Source organism: Orbicella franksi, chromosome 10, assembly GCF_964199315.1.
Source record: "Orbicella franksi chromosome 10, jaOrbFran1.1, whole genome shotgun sequence".
In the NCBI taxonomy this organism is placed as follows: Eukaryota; Metazoa; Cnidaria; class Anthozoa; order Scleractinia; family Merulinidae; genus Orbicella; species Orbicella franksi.
The window spans coordinates 22,538,331-22,559,389 of NC_138154.1; the positions used below are offsets into that span (position 1 = coordinate 22,538,331).

The 21,059-nt window shown below is 40.1% G+C and overlaps 1 protein-coding gene across 5 annotated transcripts; it reads left to right on the plus strand.

Moving 5' to 3' along the window:
• Nucleotides 1–3,787: 3,787 nt before the first annotated feature.
• On the plus strand, nucleotides 3,788–21,054 carry LOC145499961 (uncharacterized). Of its 5 annotated transcripts, XM_081479477.1 has the most exons (6): nucleotides 3,788–4,083; nucleotides 4,983–5,035; nucleotides 5,916–5,984; nucleotides 11,806–11,865; nucleotides 12,299–19,006; nucleotides 19,379–21,054. In XM_081479477.1, exons 4-5 carry the CDS (start codon nucleotides 11,853–11,855, stop codon nucleotides 18,988–18,990), a joined length of 6,705 nt encoding a protein of 2,234 aa, XP_081335603.1. In that variant the 5' UTR covers nucleotides 3,788–4,083; nucleotides 4,983–5,035; nucleotides 5,916–5,984; nucleotides 11,806–11,852; the 3' UTR covers nucleotides 18,991–19,006; nucleotides 19,379–21,054. The 5 variants fall into 5 exon arrangements, with proteins under 5 accessions (XP_081335603.1, XP_081335599.1, XP_081335601.1 ...); XM_081479473.1 differs by having other exon boundaries at nucleotides 4,983–5,984; XM_081479475.1 differs by lacking the exon at nucleotides 5,916–5,984.
• Nucleotides 21,055–21,059: the final 5 nt, after the last annotated feature.

Below are 21,059 nucleotides of genomic sequence, written 5' to 3' on the forward strand. Positions count from 1 at the left end.
AATATGTCAAAATGCGCTGGTGTTAAATAACAGAATGGTGGAATTGAACACTTTTCCCTTTTCCGCTCCAGCTGTCTGGGATAAAAAATTTAAACATCACGCTTTTAATCGAACTTTCTGCGTAGTGCTATCAGAAAGGGTGATATTCTGGAGTTATTCTGGGGACTGTAACCTGCGTTGCTTATAAAATACCCAGTTATTGGTTTAGTAGACTGAGCCTTCATGCAAACCATACGCCAAAACGCTATGTTGTTGAGTATTTAATAGCCAAACTTTTCACCTGTTTAGAAACAAACATTTGAGCATTTGAACGTTTCTGACCAACCAAAAACCTGTTAGCGGGTTGCGAAACATTAAAAAGCCTTCAAAATAAGACTAATAGCAATTAGACTTGCACCTTTTAAAGTTCAGGGATATTACATTCATTTATGCTTTATTTCGGTAACAGACCTATAATACTGTACTTCGTTTATGAAAGGTCGGGGGCCTTCATATGTTTTTCTCATTATTGTGGCGTTATGCAGTGTATATTGTTTCTAAAAAAACAATTAGGTCGTATATTTACAATCGGTTTGTAAATTCTTTTAAGAGTTCTTTCCTTCTTCGAGTTTAAACGTAATGTCCAGTATCACTGAATACCGTTTAGTAGTCAAGTTGGCTCATATTCTCTATTTCTTTTTCTCCCTTTTTTCCTTGTTCTTTTATACCCACGAGCTCCACGCTTTAAACATTTATCGTGTATTATTTAAGGTCATCATTATCATTATTAAAAGAAAATAGTTTTTATTTTCCATTCATACTCGACTTAACTTCAAATTCACTTTGAAACATACCCTGAGTAAGTTATTTTAGTCACATATTTTGCCCGGCAGACAACTCCCAGGTATAACATTTCGGAGGAGTAAAATACGCGGTTATATAATATCTTAAAGCATCATAATCGACATTGGGACTTATCTAGTCATGATGCTTTTTTTGCCTAACATTCGCTGGTTTCTGAAATTTTTCCTCAAAAGACCCGTGCATCCGGTCAATCCTTATAATTTGTAAAACTATTAATTTCGTGACGAAAAACTGAAACAATTAGGAAAACGCTAATTTAGTTGCGAATTTCTTTCAACTGCTTCTAATAAAGTGAATAGTTGAAAATTCTCATTAAGGATTTGTGCAGAGCGTATAATTTATGTTACCTATATCATTATCTTGTATTGTAGTCTTCATTTTTTCATGTCGATATTTTCACTTGCGTTTCTATTCAAATAGAATTTTGAATTTGAAAAAGACAAGTCTGAATAAGAAATTTAAAAGACTTTGATGACCAGATCCTTGAATATGAAATTGAATATTACATGGCATTTCAGGCCAAATAAAACATTTTTCGTCGATCATGTTTAGGTTTAAAATTTGCTCTAGTTGATTTGCCCTGCTTTTTCAATCCGAAATTCGGTTTCTGCTGATTGCGTTCACTAAGAGGGCACTGACCTACATCGTGGGTAATAACTGAAAACTAGTCCTCCTAAATATTCATTTCGAGTTCATCAAAATTTGAAACCGAAACAAGCAATATTTAAATCGGAAAAAAAGCATGCTGAAAGTTTTAGTACCAATAGAACTAATTCGAGCTCTTTCCACGAACGAAAAAAAAAATGTAGAAATGGTGCTTAAAGAACGGCGTGAATAGACGTCTGTTGGCGACACAGAAGTTTAATTCATTTTGTAAACACAAAACTAGCATTTTTGAGACGTCAAAAACTGAAGTGAGTGAAAGTATTGTTAAACAAGAAAATACGTTTTTTATTACAACTGGTAACTAATATAGCCTGGAGTAAGCTTCATCTTGAAAGCAAAGCTCTGTTATTTAAATCTGAACGTGGCTCGCAACTGCATGATCATGTGTAAAACTTGAAAACAAATGGACCTCGCTTTTTTCAAAGTATGGTCCTTTTACCTAATCGTACACCATTTTTGTACGATGCAGCGGCATATCGGGCGAGTTTGGTCTCGCCATGGTTCGTATTGTGGTGAGAAGTAGTCAGTATGTACTTGGATACGTAGCCAGGTGGTAATACTCCTGTATTGTGGATTTCTCGTTTTCTTTTATTTTTTGTTGCTCATTTTACTTGTCAATCAATATTAGATATTTTCTTTCCCTTTGTTTCTACGTTTTGACATCTTCGGCTTGGCCCATTTTAGGTTTTTTTCAATATATTTCAAGAGAAAAAGAGTTTTCCAGTTCTCCAGCAACCTACCTGAAGAAGTTGGAAACGAGGCCTGAATTCGAAGGAAAAACGGACGTCAACCCGTCAAACCGCGTCAACCCGCAGGTATACTATAAAGTTTACTCTCCTTTGAGGCTCAACCCTGTCAACTTTTATATCCGCCCATGGAACCTTTGAAGATTTATGAGATGGGAAAAAAGTAACCGGACAGGAGAGTATCTTCTATGCTATTGGTACGGCAGAAAAACTTTTGAGTTGTAATTTCAGCTGGATTTCCTGGTCCGTTTTTGCTATCTTTTCTAATACTTGGATTTAGTGGCCTGCCTTGCAGTTCAAAGTCTATTTTTGCCACCCTATAAAATAATGAAATTTTAAAAGTTCTTCTCTTTCCTATATTACGAAGGTGAAAAACCCTACCCATTCGGGCGGAGCGTCCCGGTGTTGCAGCCCTAACAACGTGCACCTCCCTCCGCCACGTGCTCCTTTCCAGCGAGGTACCTTTACACACAAGTCTCCTTATATCCTATATGTATATTTTGGCGTACCTTTCCGGTTCGCTTCGGAGTTATATCCGACGAGCCATGGTTCGTGTTTTGGCGAGACGCAGTCGCCGAAGATACCCCGCCGAAACGTATCAATAAGGATCGTCAAGCGAGTAATTACAACAAGGGAACGAAAGATCGTGCAGAGCTTAAAAGTAGAGATACGGTGCGTTTAATTCCACCTTGTAGACTGGCTAACGAGGCCGTCAAAGCGAGGGTGGGCAAACCTGTGTTACTCGGTCTTTGTACGAAATGATTACTGAAGATAGCGCTAGCTGTCGACAGAACCGTCGTCACTTAAGGGAAACAAGGGAGTCTTACAATAGAAGCACGTTGTCGTGTAATTCAAACTTGACAGAACGCGCAGACCAGCAGGGCACAAATCAAACAGTGTCGCCGTCCAAACAGGCAGAAAGGGCTGCCCCGTCGATCTGCCCCCGGTCCCCCCGGGGGGATGCATATTCTTTTCACTGCATTTTGCTTTGGCAGTATTGTATCCCAATCTTAAGTGCTGGAGACAAAAAAAAACAACAACAAACAAATATTACACTTAAAAAGGGACGACAACATTCGATCCCACCAAGACCGTGATCCTGTTGATCCTCACATATACATAGCAGAACAACATGACATGGACGAATTCACAGCCAGAGACACTCCGACGTCACTCTGCGTTACAAAATGGTCAACATATAAATGGATTTGATTGACAGGTAATTATTGTGGCCAATGGTTGAGCTCAATGACCCGTCATTTTCCGAGAAAACTCGAAGAGGTCATGTCAAATTCAAAGAATAATACAGCAATTGTTTTTTTACGCGCCTTAAATTTCAAGAAGTCGTTAGATGGTATACACTTCAAAGGGCTTTCACATTCCTTGTTGATTGAAAATCCAGCATGCCCTATCAGTCGACAAATTTGATGCTGTTCGTGGCTGCAGTCTTATTCTTTTGGGATGAGCACCTTGGCTTCCACAAGTATGTATTGTGAAGTATATATGCAGATATATGAAATAATTCATATTTGAACTGCGGTTGTAGATGAAAGGGAAGAGTGATTATCGCAGTAAATTTTCCAATTTAAGCAATTGGAAAGAGCAATTGCTTAAACTGGAAAATTTACTGCGATGATCACTCTTCACTTTCACAAGTATGTATTATTTAGCTGTATCGGTTGAATTTCTCCTCTCCTAAACCACAATCGTACATGCACCGACGACATGAACCCTCATTGAGCGATTCGTGCTTAAACAGGCCGGCCTTTCCTTGCATATGGTTTTGTCTTCTGAAGTCAACCAACAAGGGAAAGTTGACAACTACAAGGTATGGGCCAAAGTCTGCAATAATGAATAAAACTAGTTAAAATAAAGCGTGACTGTTCGGTAGTTACACATACTGTACACATGTGGTTCGTTACAACGATGGTTATTCAGCAAAATTTGGTGTACTTACATGAAACAAGATTTTTTCATCTCTCTTACTCTGAAATCCAGTGAACGAAAACACCAAGGCTAGTACATATTGTATGCATGACATTCGTGATCATGTTATGCACCTATCAATGGTTTGCCCCAAGATGGGGGGGGGGGGTAACCCACGGGAATTTGACTTTTTGAGGCTTTACCTGGGTAGGGATTTTGACGTCCACAGCAATCCCCTGGGTGGGAAATTTGACTCTGTCGCCATCTTGGAAAGTGGAGAGGGCCTGGGGGCGAGCGGCCATCTTGGAAAAAGCCCAGAAGTCATTTGGATGAGCTTCCCGCGTTTTCGCGGTGCTCTTCACAATGGAAGAACTGAAGGTGAGGATTATCTTGATGCTTTTAAAGTAAAAATTGTTGTTTTTAACATCCATCCGTTATCTATCTTGAAGTTTTGTAACACATAGTGTTTCTTTCTGTCGGATTTTGAAAGAAATATTCGCACAGAACTTTATTTTAATACATCGCATCCTACTTAGCATGATTTCACTAGCATGATTTCACTAGCATGATTTCACTGAGTTTGTTGACATTACTGTACAGGATCTGTGATCCCCAGGGGTGGCAATTTGACTCTCAATGGAGACCCAGGGGTAGGGAAATTGACATTTGAAGACCTGAAAATTTCAAATTCCCCTGGGGTTGCCTGCCCCCCCCCCCCCCCCCACTCCATCCTGGGGCAAACCATTGATAGGTGCATTTGTTAATTTAATTAATTCTTGTCATCTAATCCTGACTCCCCAGAGAAAACGACAACCTTGAGGCTCAAGACTTTTAATGCACCTAAACGGATAAATGTAAGTAAACAAACTAGTTGTTTGAGGGAGAGCTATCCAGTTGAGTAGTTCGCACAGGCATTAAAATGCTGGTGGAATCACAATGACTGTGTGTCTAGTCGCGTGATAAAGAACTGCTCTTGAGTGCAACTCAATGTACCAGTAACTAAATCCTAAAATACTCAGATAACGAACTATTCCGAAATCTACACACCGACACCAAAAGCGTGAGTAAAAGCTCATGGAACATCCTAAGAAATAAACAGATAAAAGGTAGTATTTATTAAATATCGGCACAAAGTCAAAACTTTACTATGCAGTGACTATGGCAGTCAGAGCGCTAGCATTGGGGTGTCTGTGACGAGCAAACTACTGTGTCGATATTAATCACTTCATTTGGTTCAAATTGTTGCGTGCTGTTTTTAACGGATTGTGCCAGGGACCTTTAAGTCGAATAACAGCAGGAAAGATAAGGAACTTATATAAAAAGATAATAAGCATTAACTCCAGACAATTCCTATTTCAATCACAGTTGTAGTCTTGAATAAAATATTTTTAGCTGCACGTTTATTCTTGAATAAATATTTTCCAGGCGGACACATTATCAGAGTGCAATAAGAATGTGTAATTTCTGATGAATTGACGAGGGAAATTTTCGCGTGAGGAAGACTTTGGAATCCAGGCATACCACAATTACTTAGACAATATACTATTCTTTTATGAACTCCATATTTGCATTTTATTTCCTCGCAAGTATCTTCTTGTTTTTAATTTTAATTTTTTCTAGTTCACACTTGTTACCGTAGTTATTTCAGTGATCGCGCTTTTTATTCACCTTTTGTCAACTATTTTAAACACAGGACGTTTCTAAATTTTAATTATATCTTGTCCACTTTTAAAGACAACCAATTAGTTAGCAATTAATATTCCGAAAGCGCGACGAAGAGGCGGGAAACAGAGGTCATTCAAGGTTGGTCCGTCTTTGTGTTTGCCTACCGCTTTAGCTTATGTTAAGGGAAGTGGTCAAAACTATGTTACATGCTAGGGACCCACTTTTTGGAGGGAGGGCTATATAAGAGGCCATGGGTCTCCTGAGAGAGGTGGGGGGCTACTTAAGAGGCCATGGGTCTCCTGAGGGGGTGGGGGGCTACTTAAGAAGCCATGGGTCTCCTGAGGGGGTGGGGGCTACTTAAGAGGCCATGGGTCTCCTGAGGGAGGTGGGGGCTACTTAAGAGGCCATAGATCTCCTAACAGAGGTGGGGGCTAGGTAAGAGACCACGTGTCTCCTGACAGAGGTGGTTTAGGGGGGGGGGGGGGGAGGGAGAGTCTGGACTCTATCCTAATGTATATTGCAAGCTCTATTGTGATTGATATTCATTCGCCTTCATCAGTTCATTCAATTCAGTCATGCTGAAAACTTACCCTAACCCTAAAATTGATCCTCTATGTCTTCTATGGGCATTTAGAAGGGACAGGGTTTCATTGGAGCAGTAAGTTCTACATGTTAGACGAAAACTTTCTTTGTCAGAATGAGTGACTGAATATTATTATCTTGAGTGAATATTACTTTTATTATTAATTATTTTACAAATTTTATTGTCAACTCCCCATGGGGCCTTTTCAGAGACAATAATAATGATAAAGATAATTAAAAAAATACTCAAAGATTATCGATAAACAATTATTGAAAAACTATTTACATATAAAAGTTATGACATTAAAAATTGATTGAAGAGGAAGGCTTTCATTTTACATTTAAAAATTTTATTTTATTATTAATTAAATACATCTCATGAAAGCGCAAAACTTCTACTTAATTCACACAAAAATACAAGCTGTTAGATGTATAATCATTTTTTCCTTAAATGATAAGCCAAATTTAATGAATACAAAGCCTACCATTAGTGGTCTTATTGTGTAGGCTTCTACTTCACACACAAAAATACAAACTAGTGGATGTAAAATCGATTTTTTTTCACATGATAAGCCAAACTTAATGAATACATAGCCTATCATTAGTGTTCTTCTCGCATAGGTTTTTTTTATCTAACAATTTTATCTGGCAACCTTAACTGAAATGTTTAGCTGTATACATATTAAATGTATAATTTGCAGTATTTCAATGTAAAATGGGTTGACTAGCCTACACTACTTCTACTGTTCGTGACATTTGTACATTTGCCGTTCTCTGTTTGGTCACTCAACCTTTTTGTTGCTTCACTCGGTTTATGAAGGGTACTTCATGTTGTGTTATAAGGAGGAATTTTATTAGAGTTGAGCCGTAAGACCGTGCTATGGCAAAATTTTTAGAGGTCATAGGTCTGCATGATTTCCGCTGTTATCTGCACGTCGCTTCGTCGATGACACCTTTGTAATTTGCCATGTATTTATGCATTTTTTAGGCTCATTTCTATAGCAAAATATGTTTTTTAGTCTCCAAGTATTTCCCTTTGCAGAACAAAATATGAAATTTACCGTGAAAGTGTTGCTTACTTGCATTTTATATTGTTACACCGGACCCGGCTGTGATTATAGAACTGTTTGCAAGTACAGGAGGTTGATTCTTATCATGGATATCATATTTGTCCTCGTACAGTTTTTCTTCAAAGACACCGTAGCTTGGAGAAAGCTATACGTTTCTCCAGAAACATTCTTATGTTTCTTGCAGCTATTTGATCAAGCTTATGTTTCTCAAGCTCGATGTAAAATGGCTAGCCTACACGACTTCTACAGTTCGTGACATTTGTACATTCGCCGTTCTCTGTTTGGTTACTCGACCTTTTTTTCGCTTTACTTGAGTTTATGAAGGGCATTTCATGTTGTGGTTAAAGGAGGAATTTTAAGTAGAGTTGAGCCGTTGGGCCGTGCTATGGCAAGTTTTTAGAATTAATAGGTCTTCATGATTTCCTTTGTTATCTGCATGTCGCTTAGTCAAGTTTGACACCTAAACCATAACCATAAAGTAACCATTAAACCCACTGACTGGAGAAATGCTGGCTCTGTATAAGAATTCCTACTGCTGAAAAGTGGTCGAAGCAAGTGCAAAGCATACAAGGAGTAAATTATATCCAAAGAGATACTTAATTATATATGTACTTGACTAAAACAACAAGGAACCTTCAATGCGTGAGAAATAATCGTTTCAGCGCGAGAGCGCAAGATTGAATTCGTTTGCGTGAGCCTCATGCTCAATGTGTGAGACTTGAGAGCACTGTGTCGGGTTTTTTTTTTTTTTTAATAAACAAAGGTATTACGATGTGTCATACATGTAGCTTCGTTTTAATCGAAAAAGGTCAAATTTCCTGACACAACTCCTCTGAGACGAAATTCTGACAGGCGACATGGGAATCTAGTGAAATGCCGACATGGCTGGTGGCGAATTTCAGACGGGGGACATGGGTACCCCTCCTAACAGGGCTTCATTAAAGGGACACCATATACTTGAGCGCAAAACAATGTGGTGATTTTTTGTGTTTCTTCATTAAAAAATCTTTAACATGATTGTCGAACTTGTTTTCAAACATCCAAAAGGTTTGTTTCTAATTTTTATAGGTATGCAAACACAGAGATGATTGTATATTCTAAATAATAATAATAATAATAATAATCGACTATTTCCTCAGGATAACCCTTCAATACAAAGTACTGTTATCAATGGGGTCCTGCTAAGAATTAAAAACTAATAAACAAGAATTATTAAGATATATAAAATAAGATTCATATTAAAAACTGTTAAAAGTACAATAGAAATCGTTTAAAGATCGATTAAAGGAGCAATAATGTGACCATAGTGTGCGCAACCCGGCATACTGTTTGTCTCTGTGTGCTTGTTTTTGTGTGTGTAGTGGGGGGGTTAAGCAAGAGACCATAGGTTAGCAGCAAATAGAGGTTCTCTTGGCTCACTTTTTATTTTGAGGGAGGATGGGGGGTCATGAAAGATATCATGGGTAGGTTGTGAAGGGAGGGGGCCCTATAAAAGATACCATGGGTCACTTGTCAAGGGAAGGGGGTGGGCTGTAGTGGAGACCATGGGTGACTTGCCAAGGGATGAGGGGGGGGGGGCTACAAAAGAAACCCATGGTATCTGGATAAGGGTATGGGGCTATAGAAAGAGACAGTAGTCTCAAGTTATTCTAGTGGGTCCCTTTATATGTATATTTTTTTGGAGTCAGAGAAGAGTTCTTCCGTCCAGCATTCATTCGACTCAGCTTAGTAAGCCTTCAAAATGTTTCGAAATTCACAACACAGTAACATGTATTCATATCATCATCCCTGATTTGACAGGTTTTTTTCTCAGGGGAGGAGATTGTTAATTGATTTGATTAATGGAGGCGCCAAACTGGCGGCCGCGCCCCTTGAACACGAGACAGAGTGAAGCTGTTACAGTCTCCCTATTTTTTCCGCCAGCAGTGCCCTCCACCACCCCTACCCACGGGCATTTTGTACCCTCTCCAGTTTCGCTCGCATCAAGACATCAAGATGGCGGCCCGTCGAGCTCAACGATCGACATCTACGATCTCACGGAAAAATAGGGGACTGTGAACAGTCTATTGGTGAACTAGACTGTTATCATTTTCGTGGCGCAATGGGTTACCATAGCAACAATATAACCTGCTAACAACACGCTTAATTACAAGTTTAGGGGCTTATAATACAAAACCGGCACGGTGAAATTTTTTTATATTACCAAATTTAGATTAGCACAATAAGATGCAACTTTTGGTAAAGTTTTAAAAAATTCTGTACATGAGGTTCAGAGCCACCTTAAAGTTTTGAAAATTTAAGGTGGCTCTGAACCCTATGTACAGAATTTTTTTAAGCTTTGCCAAAGTTGTGTCTTACCATGCTTATCAAAACTTGATAACATAAAAAATCTTCATTGTGCTGATTTTGAATTACAAGCCCCTAAAGCTGTATGTAATTAGTAATGGTAATAGGTCTCAGTGGAGTCCAATTCGGTCCCGATCGCGGGAGTCCGATTTGTTTATCACAAGTATGATTACAGACCGAATTGGATGACACAAAGTCTTATTACCAATTAATCATAAAATTTACAATTTCTGAGAAAAGAAGAATAGTCAAGTTATGAAAGAAAGGGAAAATTTGCATTAAAATACCTGCAAAGGAGATGTAAACATTCTAAGGCCACCGCGCCTCCTACTGGCAATTAGGTGCCAAAAACACAAAAGCACATGCAACTACGCACGCACATAACTACAGCTTTGAATGTGATTGGCTTATTGAACTGTCCGATAACAAACTGTCAAATAACAAACTATAAACAACTTGGCAAGTGAATTAGTAGAAAATAGGAGTTTTTTTAAACCAATCACAATCGAGGAAATTGTAATTTTTATGATTGAGGGTGTTAGCAGGTCATTCTGTTGCTATGGTAACCTTTTGTGTCAAAAATGATAACGTATTCACCAATGATTGGGCAGTGTTTTGATACCATGAGTGTAGCATCAAGTGATTAAGAGTGGTTATAACGACCCATCAAAACCTAAGTGCTGGAAACTGTTTTGAGCCACCTTAAAACGCACACTTACAAGGCCATTGTATTCGTTGCCGTTGCCGTTGAGGTTTGCTTATCAAACCCCCCAAACCGAAAAAACGGCAAAATAATGAACAGCCAAACGAGTACAAAGCAAACCACAGCCTGGCCGAAGGTGGCTCAGAGTGCAGAAAATAATTCTGCTTTGAAACGTCTTTTAAAACTAAAAACATATAAAATGACTTTTAAACAAATTTCCCGCCATTTTGTCTCTGGTAGTCTCGAGAAAGTCGCTTGGGCTGTCCATGCATTACGCGAGTAACAACCTTGGAAGAACTTGGTACCATGTCTAAATTAAAAATAACTCAAGAGGGATTACCTTTGGAATAAGGCCTATATAGGGGATTCAGTCTCTTACCTTGATAATCTTTTACTACTCAATACTCATTGTTCGACGTGAAATATATGGTTTTAGGATTCTACTCTCGAGATGTTGGCTCTATGCTATATCTGTTAGCATTAGCCATGTTATTATAAGCGTTAGCGTTAGCCATTCTACAACCTTTAGATGTTGGAGTTATGCTATATCCGTTAGCGTGAGCTATGCAATATTTGTTAGCATTACCTATGCTACATCTGTTAGCGGTGGCGGATCTAGGTAAGGGGCCCCTCTTATTTTGGGTAGAAAAAAATATCACAGAAGGAAGAAAAGCTGGCAGGGCAAGCAAAAAAAAATGCCTCCCTCACTCAACCCCAGGTTTACCCCACCTTCCTTTCAGCGTCTCTTGCAGAGGTTAAGGTTGCTGTAGCATGCCTTTTTTTTTGACGTATCAGGGTCAGTAGCCTAGCGTATAATCCCCACCCCCCCCCCCTTTCGCATCCTGGGCTTGGAACCAGGCAATGGCGAGGTCTAAGAAAAGCCAATGTTACGAAAAAAGGAATACATCTGAAGGTATTATCCTCTTTTTTCGAAAACTGTAGAGCAGAATGGAATGTCCCATTTGATTTCCCACTGGTGCAACCGATTTATCTAGACAATTAAAAAGCGTTGCGTTACTCCTAGCGCTGAAAAAGGATCGCAGGGTCTGGAAGCGAGACCTACTTTGGACTGTAAATATATTGATTTAATTCTGTTTTTCTTTACTTTTTTTTTTTTTGGCCCAAGCGAAAACAGGGCACAGATTAAATATCGGACGAATGGCAAACTCCTACCCATTTTCCTTGCCTATGCGTTGTCCACTCATACCTTTACTTGGTATTGTATATATATTCACTACTGTTTCTTTTTGGTCCTTAGGGTATTTAATCGTGGACTGACGTAATTATCGTGGGAAGAAAAATAAGATGGATGATCAAAGTGAGTCTCTGTTCTTAGCAAGTACGTAAAGGAGAAAAAGAGGTCATCACATGGCACGATAAGGTCCATGAAGAGAGAGAGGTCTAAAAGTCTTTAAGGAAAATGTCCAAACCGCAGACATAGCATTAGCCTATGTAGTGATTGGTCGTTATGTTCTACCGAGTAACCACTTGACAAAGATACCTGTCCAATGTAGATCGTTTAACATGTGATTACCTTGCGTTAATACACAAGCTTACACAAGCTTACACAAGCACTAGTACTCCTAGGAACTGCGGTCTTACGCAAGTGAATAGCGATTGAAAAAAACAGTACAAAACGGGTTAAAGATAGGATAAATTCAAGCCCTTGTTACCAACAACTGGCTAAGTTTTCAAGATTCAGACTAACATTAATATCGCTCTCTGATCATCACAAATTCAATAATTTGCAGGCGACATCATACCGGATGAAACTCAGGTTGTGGTCCATTTTTCCAGCTCGGAGTGTACGGTGTGCACTCTTCAAGTAGAAGATGATAAAGTGTTCTATTGGCAAATCCCAGATTTTATGACTTCTTTCCTTTTCACCGACTTCTTAACCGAGATCGTGGACACTCTCTCCGATCGGGACACGGAGAGATTCATTCAACTCTTCGATCCTTTTTCATCGTTATGGGACGAGTTACAAAGGTGGAACAAAAAACGAGTCAAGTGGTTTGATGGTGACAAGACTTGCTCGAGGATACGTGAAGCCTGTTCAAAGGAAAAGAGTATCAGCGCCTTCGTTTTCCTTTTTCCATCGCAGGGAAACATTAAGAGTATCGACGTTCGAATCAACGATGAAATCGACCCCTCTGGAGAGTTACGAAGATTAATAAACCAGCTTATAGTGTCCACCAAGACAGCGGGGAATGAAGAGTCAGATGACGATGAGGAAACAGACGAAGTTCGCGATGCTTTTGTGGATGAGAAATACTCGTCAGATGAAGAAGAAGAGATTGACAAACACGTGCAATCGAATCCCGAAAGGCCTTGCTATTATCCCTCGCAGATAGAAATGGCAGCTATACTGAAGAAACGAATTGACACCATCATGTTTCACTACCACAACATTTCGAGACTGAGCGATGTTTTCGACGATGTTGAGTTTGCAGTATACACGGCTCGTTACAGAATGCTCAGCGATCAGACAGAGAAGAGGATACGACATCCTGATGCCGGTGTATTATCAATTGAGGAACTCAAATCTCAGCGGGATGATGGCGACGAAAAGAAACGGATGTTTATGTATGTCCGCAGTGCAGAAACGGAGAAGCACTTTGAAAAACTTAAAGAAAAGGTTCAAGAAAAGCCTAAAACTCTTTTCGTCATCATAGCAGACGAGTGCCACTGGGGAATAACGAAAGATAAAGAAAAGACATCTTCCGCCCATAATCTCTTCATTAATGAATGGTGCAGAGGCAATTCCCCTCGAAATGTCATCGTAGTTCAAATTTCTGCGACACCCTTTAATCTTCTGACAAAGAACTCACGTCTTCCAGTGGTGCAATGCGTCCTTCTCAATAGCAAAATGACCACCTGCCAAAGAAACTACCAGGAAGGTGAACTTGTAGTGTTGGAAAGAGAACCTAACTTGAATGAACAAGTAAGAAAGTCCTCGAAGGAATTAGAACTTCACGTTGTCCACTGGTCAGAGGTTGAACTGAAGAATTTTGAACGCGGGATGCAGATGAAGCTCAAATCAACCTTGACTTTTACAGATGTTCGTTACCGATTCCTTCAGGTTTCTCCAGACGGGAACCTGTGTGTCACATCTATCGAAAGTGAAGCATCTAATTTTATCGTGCAAGGCAGCCACGGTATTGTGACCCTCAAAGTGTTTGCAATGACAGGACAACAACCCTTAACAGTGACGATGACTGAACATGGAAATTTGAAAGCCACAGTCGACCCTCTACAACCAACTACATTTGAAGTTAAATTGGAGTTTGGTGTTGGAGTTGTCGCATTTTGTTCCACCGAGAACCCAGATCACTACATTGCTGTTGATGAGCATGAACACGTGACTTTGCAAGCTGCGAAAGTTGAAAGGAAGTGTGGCGTTTGCTTCATGAAACCAAAGCATCAGGTTGCAAGAGTGGCCTTCGAGTTCTACATTGATCAGTCTGGGCCAGTGGAAGTCGGCATGGTTGGGAAACAATACATGAGTTTAAACCACTACCTAAGTACCATTTACTATTCAGACCAGAACGATCAAAAGATAAGAGAGGACAAATTTTTCCAAGGTATCGTAGACAAGGCCAAGAGGCAAAAGAAAATCTGCAAGACTGATAAGGCCAAAAGCGATAACGATTCTTCATCGTTTCCAATTGATGCCTTACTATGTGGAGAGTATTGTTACCACATTCTTCATGCAAGCGTATATCACAGTGATGAAAAAATACGCCGAGCACTTAATTCTGACCCAGAATATTCTCCTGCTGCTGAATTCGAAAGAACCCTAAAGTCCTTCATTAGGGAACTCAAGAGAGAAGCCGAAACGAAAACGTACATCCACCCCGAAGCTTTTGAATTGGTTCGAAATGAACTCCACAACGAGGTGACACGCTCTTTCAAAGAAAGCTTCAAAGCAGTAGCAATACATCAGAAAACTAGCGCGTCCAATGAAGGATTGAAGGAGCTCAACGAGGTATTTGCGACTTCATACGTTGCCTGCCTGATGCATCTTTCCCAGCAAGAATTTCGGAAACTCAAGGAAGACACACAACCAGTCAGCATCATTGAAGACATCGAACAGCAACTGCAACAAAATGGCTGTCAAGCGATGGTCGAAAAATGGAACCATAATATTCAAGAATTTGAAACGGCTTCCTTGGCCAAAAATCTGATCCAGAGTGGCAAAGGGGAACAGGGCAAAATGAAAATTGTACGCGCAAAGAGCATGGACACTGCTGATCAATTTTTCTACACTCTACGTCTGGCACGAGCAGTGTCTTGTCTCGATGATTGCTTTGAAGTCATCAAAGATTACGGTGGAATTCAGATCGAGAACCAACTGATGAAATCATCAAGTCCATTCTTTCGAAAGCTTCAACCAGAAAAGTGCACGTTCAAGTTTCCGGATTGTTGTTGTCCCGGGTTGAAGCTACAAGCTGGCCGAAAGAAGTGTGTAAACTGTCAGCATGTGCACAAGTTGATAACGCAGTATGAAGACCTGGAAAACCTCGCATGCGCACTCATACTGGTTGATAAAGGTCGCATGGGAGACACATTTCCCCAAAGCTTTGACTGTCTTGATCTTCGCCTTAGCTATGACAACAGTCGTGAGTTCAGGGAGGGAACGCCTCTGTTTCTTTCGACTCTCATTCAAGAACTTGGAAGAATGTGCCGTTATGCAAAGGTCCCTGCAAGCAACAACAAAGTGCAGAGCATTCCATACGTGCTGGTAGGCAGGGAACTGTTCAAGAAACTTGAAACGTCGGTGGAAAAGTCTCCTTCGATGAACGCAGTATCTTGTACCAGAGCTGACCGGTACATGACAAAAATTGGTAGAAATAAAGACACCACTTCCTCGTCACTCCGTTGGCTAGACTACGAAGCTCATAAGGATAGTTACGATCATCAAAATGAACTGAAGCATCTCAACAGAATCCTTTTACAAGCTGAACCTCAGATTGGAAAGACTGGAACTTATCTCTGTCTCATTAAAGATTTGCGACTGGACATTCTTGGAAAGGAAAAGGTTTATTCCAGTTCCTCTACTGCATTCGATGAAGGTGCCTTTTACTGCCACACAGATTACCATTCATCAGAAGAATTCATCGCCAGTGACAATAACCAAATGCAAGACTGGGAATTTCCTTATTGGAAGGTAATTCAGTTCTCTCCAAGCCTTCATGACAAAACAGTGGCTCCAGGAAAGTACTCCATTGGAGGGCGATTCTACACTCATGAAACAGAGGAGAACCCCTTCATCCTTATGAAACGTGAGGCTCAGAATCCGACCAAGACCTCCTACTATTATGAGAAAACCGACTGTAAAGATGCAAAGCTACGCGCTTGGCCATGGTATCATCTCGAAAACTGTGGTGAATGTGGAAGACTTCTTCAAGGCAAAGAATCAGTTTTGGAAGACTTAGTTGTTAACATCGATGGTAGACCGGTCACTGTTACATGTTCAATTCCAAGCAGCTGTCAGCCTTACCACCACCTGCTACGATATCTCAAGAGCCTCCGATCAACAAACGAGTCCTTTGCAAGCATTGATTGGGCTGCAAGAGTTGGCGATGCTCCCACTTTGCTGTACTGGATTTTTCACCCATCCCACAGAGATGATCCTCGAAGGTGCACTTTGAATTATCATCACGTAATGCAAGAGGAAGGAAAGGTTGTCAATTATGTACAAGTTGTCGTCGTTCGCAGTGACAAGTTCGAAGCTTACCGATCCACATGGGGAAAGATACTTGCTATTTTCCAGTTGCCTGAAGCAATGCCTAACTGTGAACTTGGCCCTAGTGAAGGAGGAGTGGGGTATGCCAGGCTGTTTATTCAAAAGTTGGCATTCGCCCTTAACTTGGAATACGTTTTCGTCATCGACGACAATGTGGCCGTGATGTCTGAAGCAGTGTTTACCACTGATCACCAATTTGCCTCCGATGAAGTAGTTGTAAGAGATGACCGTGGTTTGATGAAAATGGAACGTTGCTCCTTTTTGAAACCCTTCACTCATCTTCAGAAAATAGCAGAAGGTAAAGACATCCCTCCACACAGCTTGGAGCCTTATCCTTTCAAGGACCCATTGGATGGGCAGCCATTTCCACTGTATCACTACACGGGCCCGGCCAAGTTGTTTAACGACAAGCAGCATGAGAGTTATGGCGTACTAGGCCTTCTCAGAAGTGCTCCAAGAGCCGTGAACCCGTTCTCAAAGACGCAAGTGTACGCTGCTATTCTACTGAATGTCAAGAGCACAGTGGAAAAGGGCGTGTTCTACCGTCCATGGCCCTGCTGGGAAGACTTACGCTTCAATGATGACTGCGACAAAGAGGGTCTGTGGGTTGTGAAGTGTAACCGTTACCATTTTCTAAAAGTGCAGTACAATGACTGGATCGACAGCTTAGCTCTCCCAAGCATCTTTGAGTGGACAGATGATTGCACCCTAGAAGAAAGGCCAGATGCAAGGCTTAAAGAACTACCTGAAGATTTCGAGGAGGGCATTATCCTGGAACATCTTCGCAAATTTGTCAACTCCAAGGGCCCTGAAAAATGTTTCATGGGAAGCATCGGATATGACCAACAAGAGGGTAATGAAGACCCGGTCTCTCCTGCAAGAATTGTTCAACAGATCGAGGAAAAGGAGGAAGCTTTTGTCGATGGAACTGCGGTTGTTATTCTTTCCTATTCTGTTGCAAATCGGAGATTTAAGGATATTCTGGATCTGAATGCAAAATTTTGCAGCACTAAAGAAAAGTTTCTGCTCGTCACAAGTGCAAAGGAAGTAGCTGAAGAATGGCCTCAAGTGACGGTAGCCACCATACCAAAGTTGATTTGCTGCTGCCTCGAAATGAGAGCAAGAAACGCTCAATTTGCAATTTTCTCTGCTGCTGATCCGAGGAGACATACTTTGCGCTACATTCTGATTGAAGCATCGTTCCCACAAGACAAGGAAACTAATGAAGAAGTCCTGACCTCCATCACACAGGAAAGCAACCATAAGAACAACCAGGTGCACATCAAAGACGAGCCAAATATGGAGGGAAGTTCCATATCCGAAAGTGTGCAAAACACAAGTAGTGAGAGTATAGGCCTAAAAGGACCCCTTCAAGAATCACCTGATGACTCCGTTTCAAGCAAAAGGTTCCGTCAGCAAGACGACTTGATGTCCGCTACTGGTGCAGAGCAACTGAGTTACGGTCCATACATTCCACAAAATGACAGAGAGGGCGATGTCTCTGTCAAAAAAGAAAGGGAAAAAGACATATCCGTTTTGAACATTAAAGAGAATGGATGCACTCTTGAAACCTCACATGCGGAAACTATGCGCAAGGGGAAGAGCAAAGTCAAAAGATCGAAGACTGAGTCACTCGCTGAAAGACCAAAGCACAAAAAGAAAAGCAAACATGCGATCTTTAAAGGTCACGACTCCACGTCAGTGGCACATCGGCAAGAAACGTTAAGTGAAACGACGGAGAGCAATAGAAGCGTAGCGTCAACTAGTGAGCCTGGTTTAGAAGAAAGAGAGAAAAATATGAAGAAGGCGCCGAAAAACAAAAACGGACGTCCGAGCAGCATCTCAGTAGCGTCAGAAGATGACGAGATGATGACAACGGTGGACAACGTGTTGTTTGCTGAAGCTGATGACGATGAAAGCACTGACGTCGATGATGCCAGTAACGTCAGCACTGCCAGCGAAGGCCAAGACGTTTTGTTTTCAAAAGGTGGATCCAGAAATAAAGTCCCTCTTAACATCCCCGCATATATGGAAGGAACCAATCGTATCACGGAAATTATCGTGGATCTCTGGCGGGAATACAAAGAAATTCAGGGGTATACCAAAACTCAAATTCAGGAAAGAGGAAGTAGCGATCTTTCTACTGATGAGGTTTGCAGCAGACTTAAGGATTTTACCGTTGCTGAGTTGAATGTATCCGATGAAAAAGGGTACACCGCCCTCCTAAAAGCCTGCTCCATGCCTTCTATGAGCCCTCATGTGATGCAGCACCTCATCACTACAAGAAAAGTAGACCTCAACTGTAAGCTACCTCTTGATTTTGACAGGCACCACTCAACAGCCAAGAAATTGGTTCCAGGAATGTCCCCTTTGTCCGTGGCGATCAGAAGCGGAAATATAAAATCGGTTCCGACTTTCATGACACGGCCAGGAAGCATTGATGTTCGAAGTGCTGACCATGACGGAAACACTGCCTTACATTGCTGTGTTCTTTCGTATTCTAAAACTTCCTTCCTGAAACTGTTTCCCCTTTTCAAGCCGCTGGAATGGAGAGAGATGCGCAACAGCAAAGGAATGAATCCTCTGGATGTATGTGTTGCAGAGATAGAATCGCGAAGACAAACTAAAGGGAAGGAAAAATCTTTCGAATACCTTGAATACATGCGTGAAGAAATGGAAAGGAGTTCTGCTTAGAGTTAGCAAACATGAGGTACGTGGTATGTCGTGGTAGAAGACAGACTATAGTAGATAAATTAAATTGCCACTAGTTTGAAGTTGACCGCGCGTGTACACGTGATTATACAGGTATCGCCAGTTTGCACAACAGTTTCATATATTTCATCAACTTTGTTTAAAAGTCGGCGTTGAGTTACTATTTATTGGTGTTGGGTTCACTTAATTTGTTTATTCCAAAGGGTAAGCAACAATAATTTTCACCTTAAAATGGCGAATACCTTGCCAAAGGGACAGAGACCATAAGAAAACAACAAGGTCAATTAGGTAGGACTTCATATTAATTTAAGGTAGGGTCATAAGCAATGTTTTTGAGTAGATGGCTGACTGAATCTGTTCTGTTTGGCAGGTGGTTAGCAGACCTGGAGTGATGTCCTGTCAGTGATTACTGCATTCATTTAATAAGTGGATTGCCGCTGGGATTGGAAAGCACTGTCCATACAGTGATGAGTTGTCCTCATCCATTCCATTGTACATCAGTAAAAAACAACATCAGGTCAAATGCTGTCAGAAGCTAAAGCAACTGGCGGATGGCAACATTGGTAGAAGTCACAACTAGACAAAATGAGTGCTTTGTTTTTTTATTGTTAATCTAGATTTTGCATGTAATCTTTGGAACACATTGATGATTTCCAGTCTGCACTGTGCAGTCTCAGCACCGTAATGTTTATAAACATCTCACTCGATGAAATGTGAATTGATGTTATTGGTACGAACCACATACCTTATCTTTGAGGCCTTTGAAATTCTTTTCCAACTGCTTCATTGATTTTTACAGTTGCGAAGTTGTTTCATTTTGTGATATGAGAAAGAACGAAACATAAAGGTTCGCGTCCATATTAGTAATGGCGGTTGACATGAAACTTTGAATTTACTTAATGTAAGTAAATGCAAAATGTTCACAATTTGTGACGTCATACATAAAGAAAAACAAAAAAGGTAAACAAACTTTCGATAGTGCGCAGTATGGACTGGAAATCATCTGTAATAGTGATCAGATCGGCTGCAGTGGGAGACTAGATTTTAGTTACAGAGGTGTTGCCTTCCTAGCTGATTTGACATCTGTATTTTGTGAATTTGAAGGGCCTAAAGTAAATAATTATTATATTTGGTGTTAATATCAAAAATACTTTCCAACAGTGGTAATTATTTTTGCTTGGCATCAGGTGTTCAAGTGCTGTAGTAAAACAAATTTAGGTTGGATTACTCATTCCCAGTCCTGACCTTTTTCTTACTCAAAGGTGATGAAAGACTGGGGAGATATGATGTCTTGATCCAGTGCCTTATTAAATCAAACCCTTTCCTTGAAATTCACCAATGATAGTCAGTTACTTTACCTTACAATATCAATACAAGGCTCATTAGAGCTTATCATGATGGAAATCAATTTCACCATAATAATTATGTTTGAAGAAGTATTAGAGTAGTAAAACATATGGTGTTTCCTCAAAAAAAGAAATCAGAATCACTACTACAGGGTACTACAGTAGTGCTGTTAATATCTTGAGTGTTGCAGTTATATAACATTAGATTAAACATAATTTAGAGGAAATGATCAGAAACCATTACAGATAATTAATCTTTTGATTACAATTAATGCTTTAATTGACCTTAGTTAGGAAATTTCCCGTTTTGTTGTGAGAATTCAGATATTACAGCACAAAATACATGTGGCTGCTTTAAAAAACTGTTTTCAAGAGTATTTTATTTTATCCTCAGTGATATTATCATATTTTTTACTAGTTATATGAAAATGTGAAGAAACCATAAAGCAATATTAATATTTTTACCATGGAATTTTGTGATATTAATTTTTTACATTAAGATTGAGGAAATTGCCCTCTGAGTAGAAATTCAAATGATATTGCACACAATGGCTGTTTAAAATCCCTTTGGATCACTATTGATATTTCTCATATATTCACATAATTTTACAAGTAATTATGTGTCTTGCTGTATTTGGTGAGAATTGTTTCAAATGTTGCTGTTGTATATGAAAAGGTACATTAAAGGTAATGGAGTGTACATTT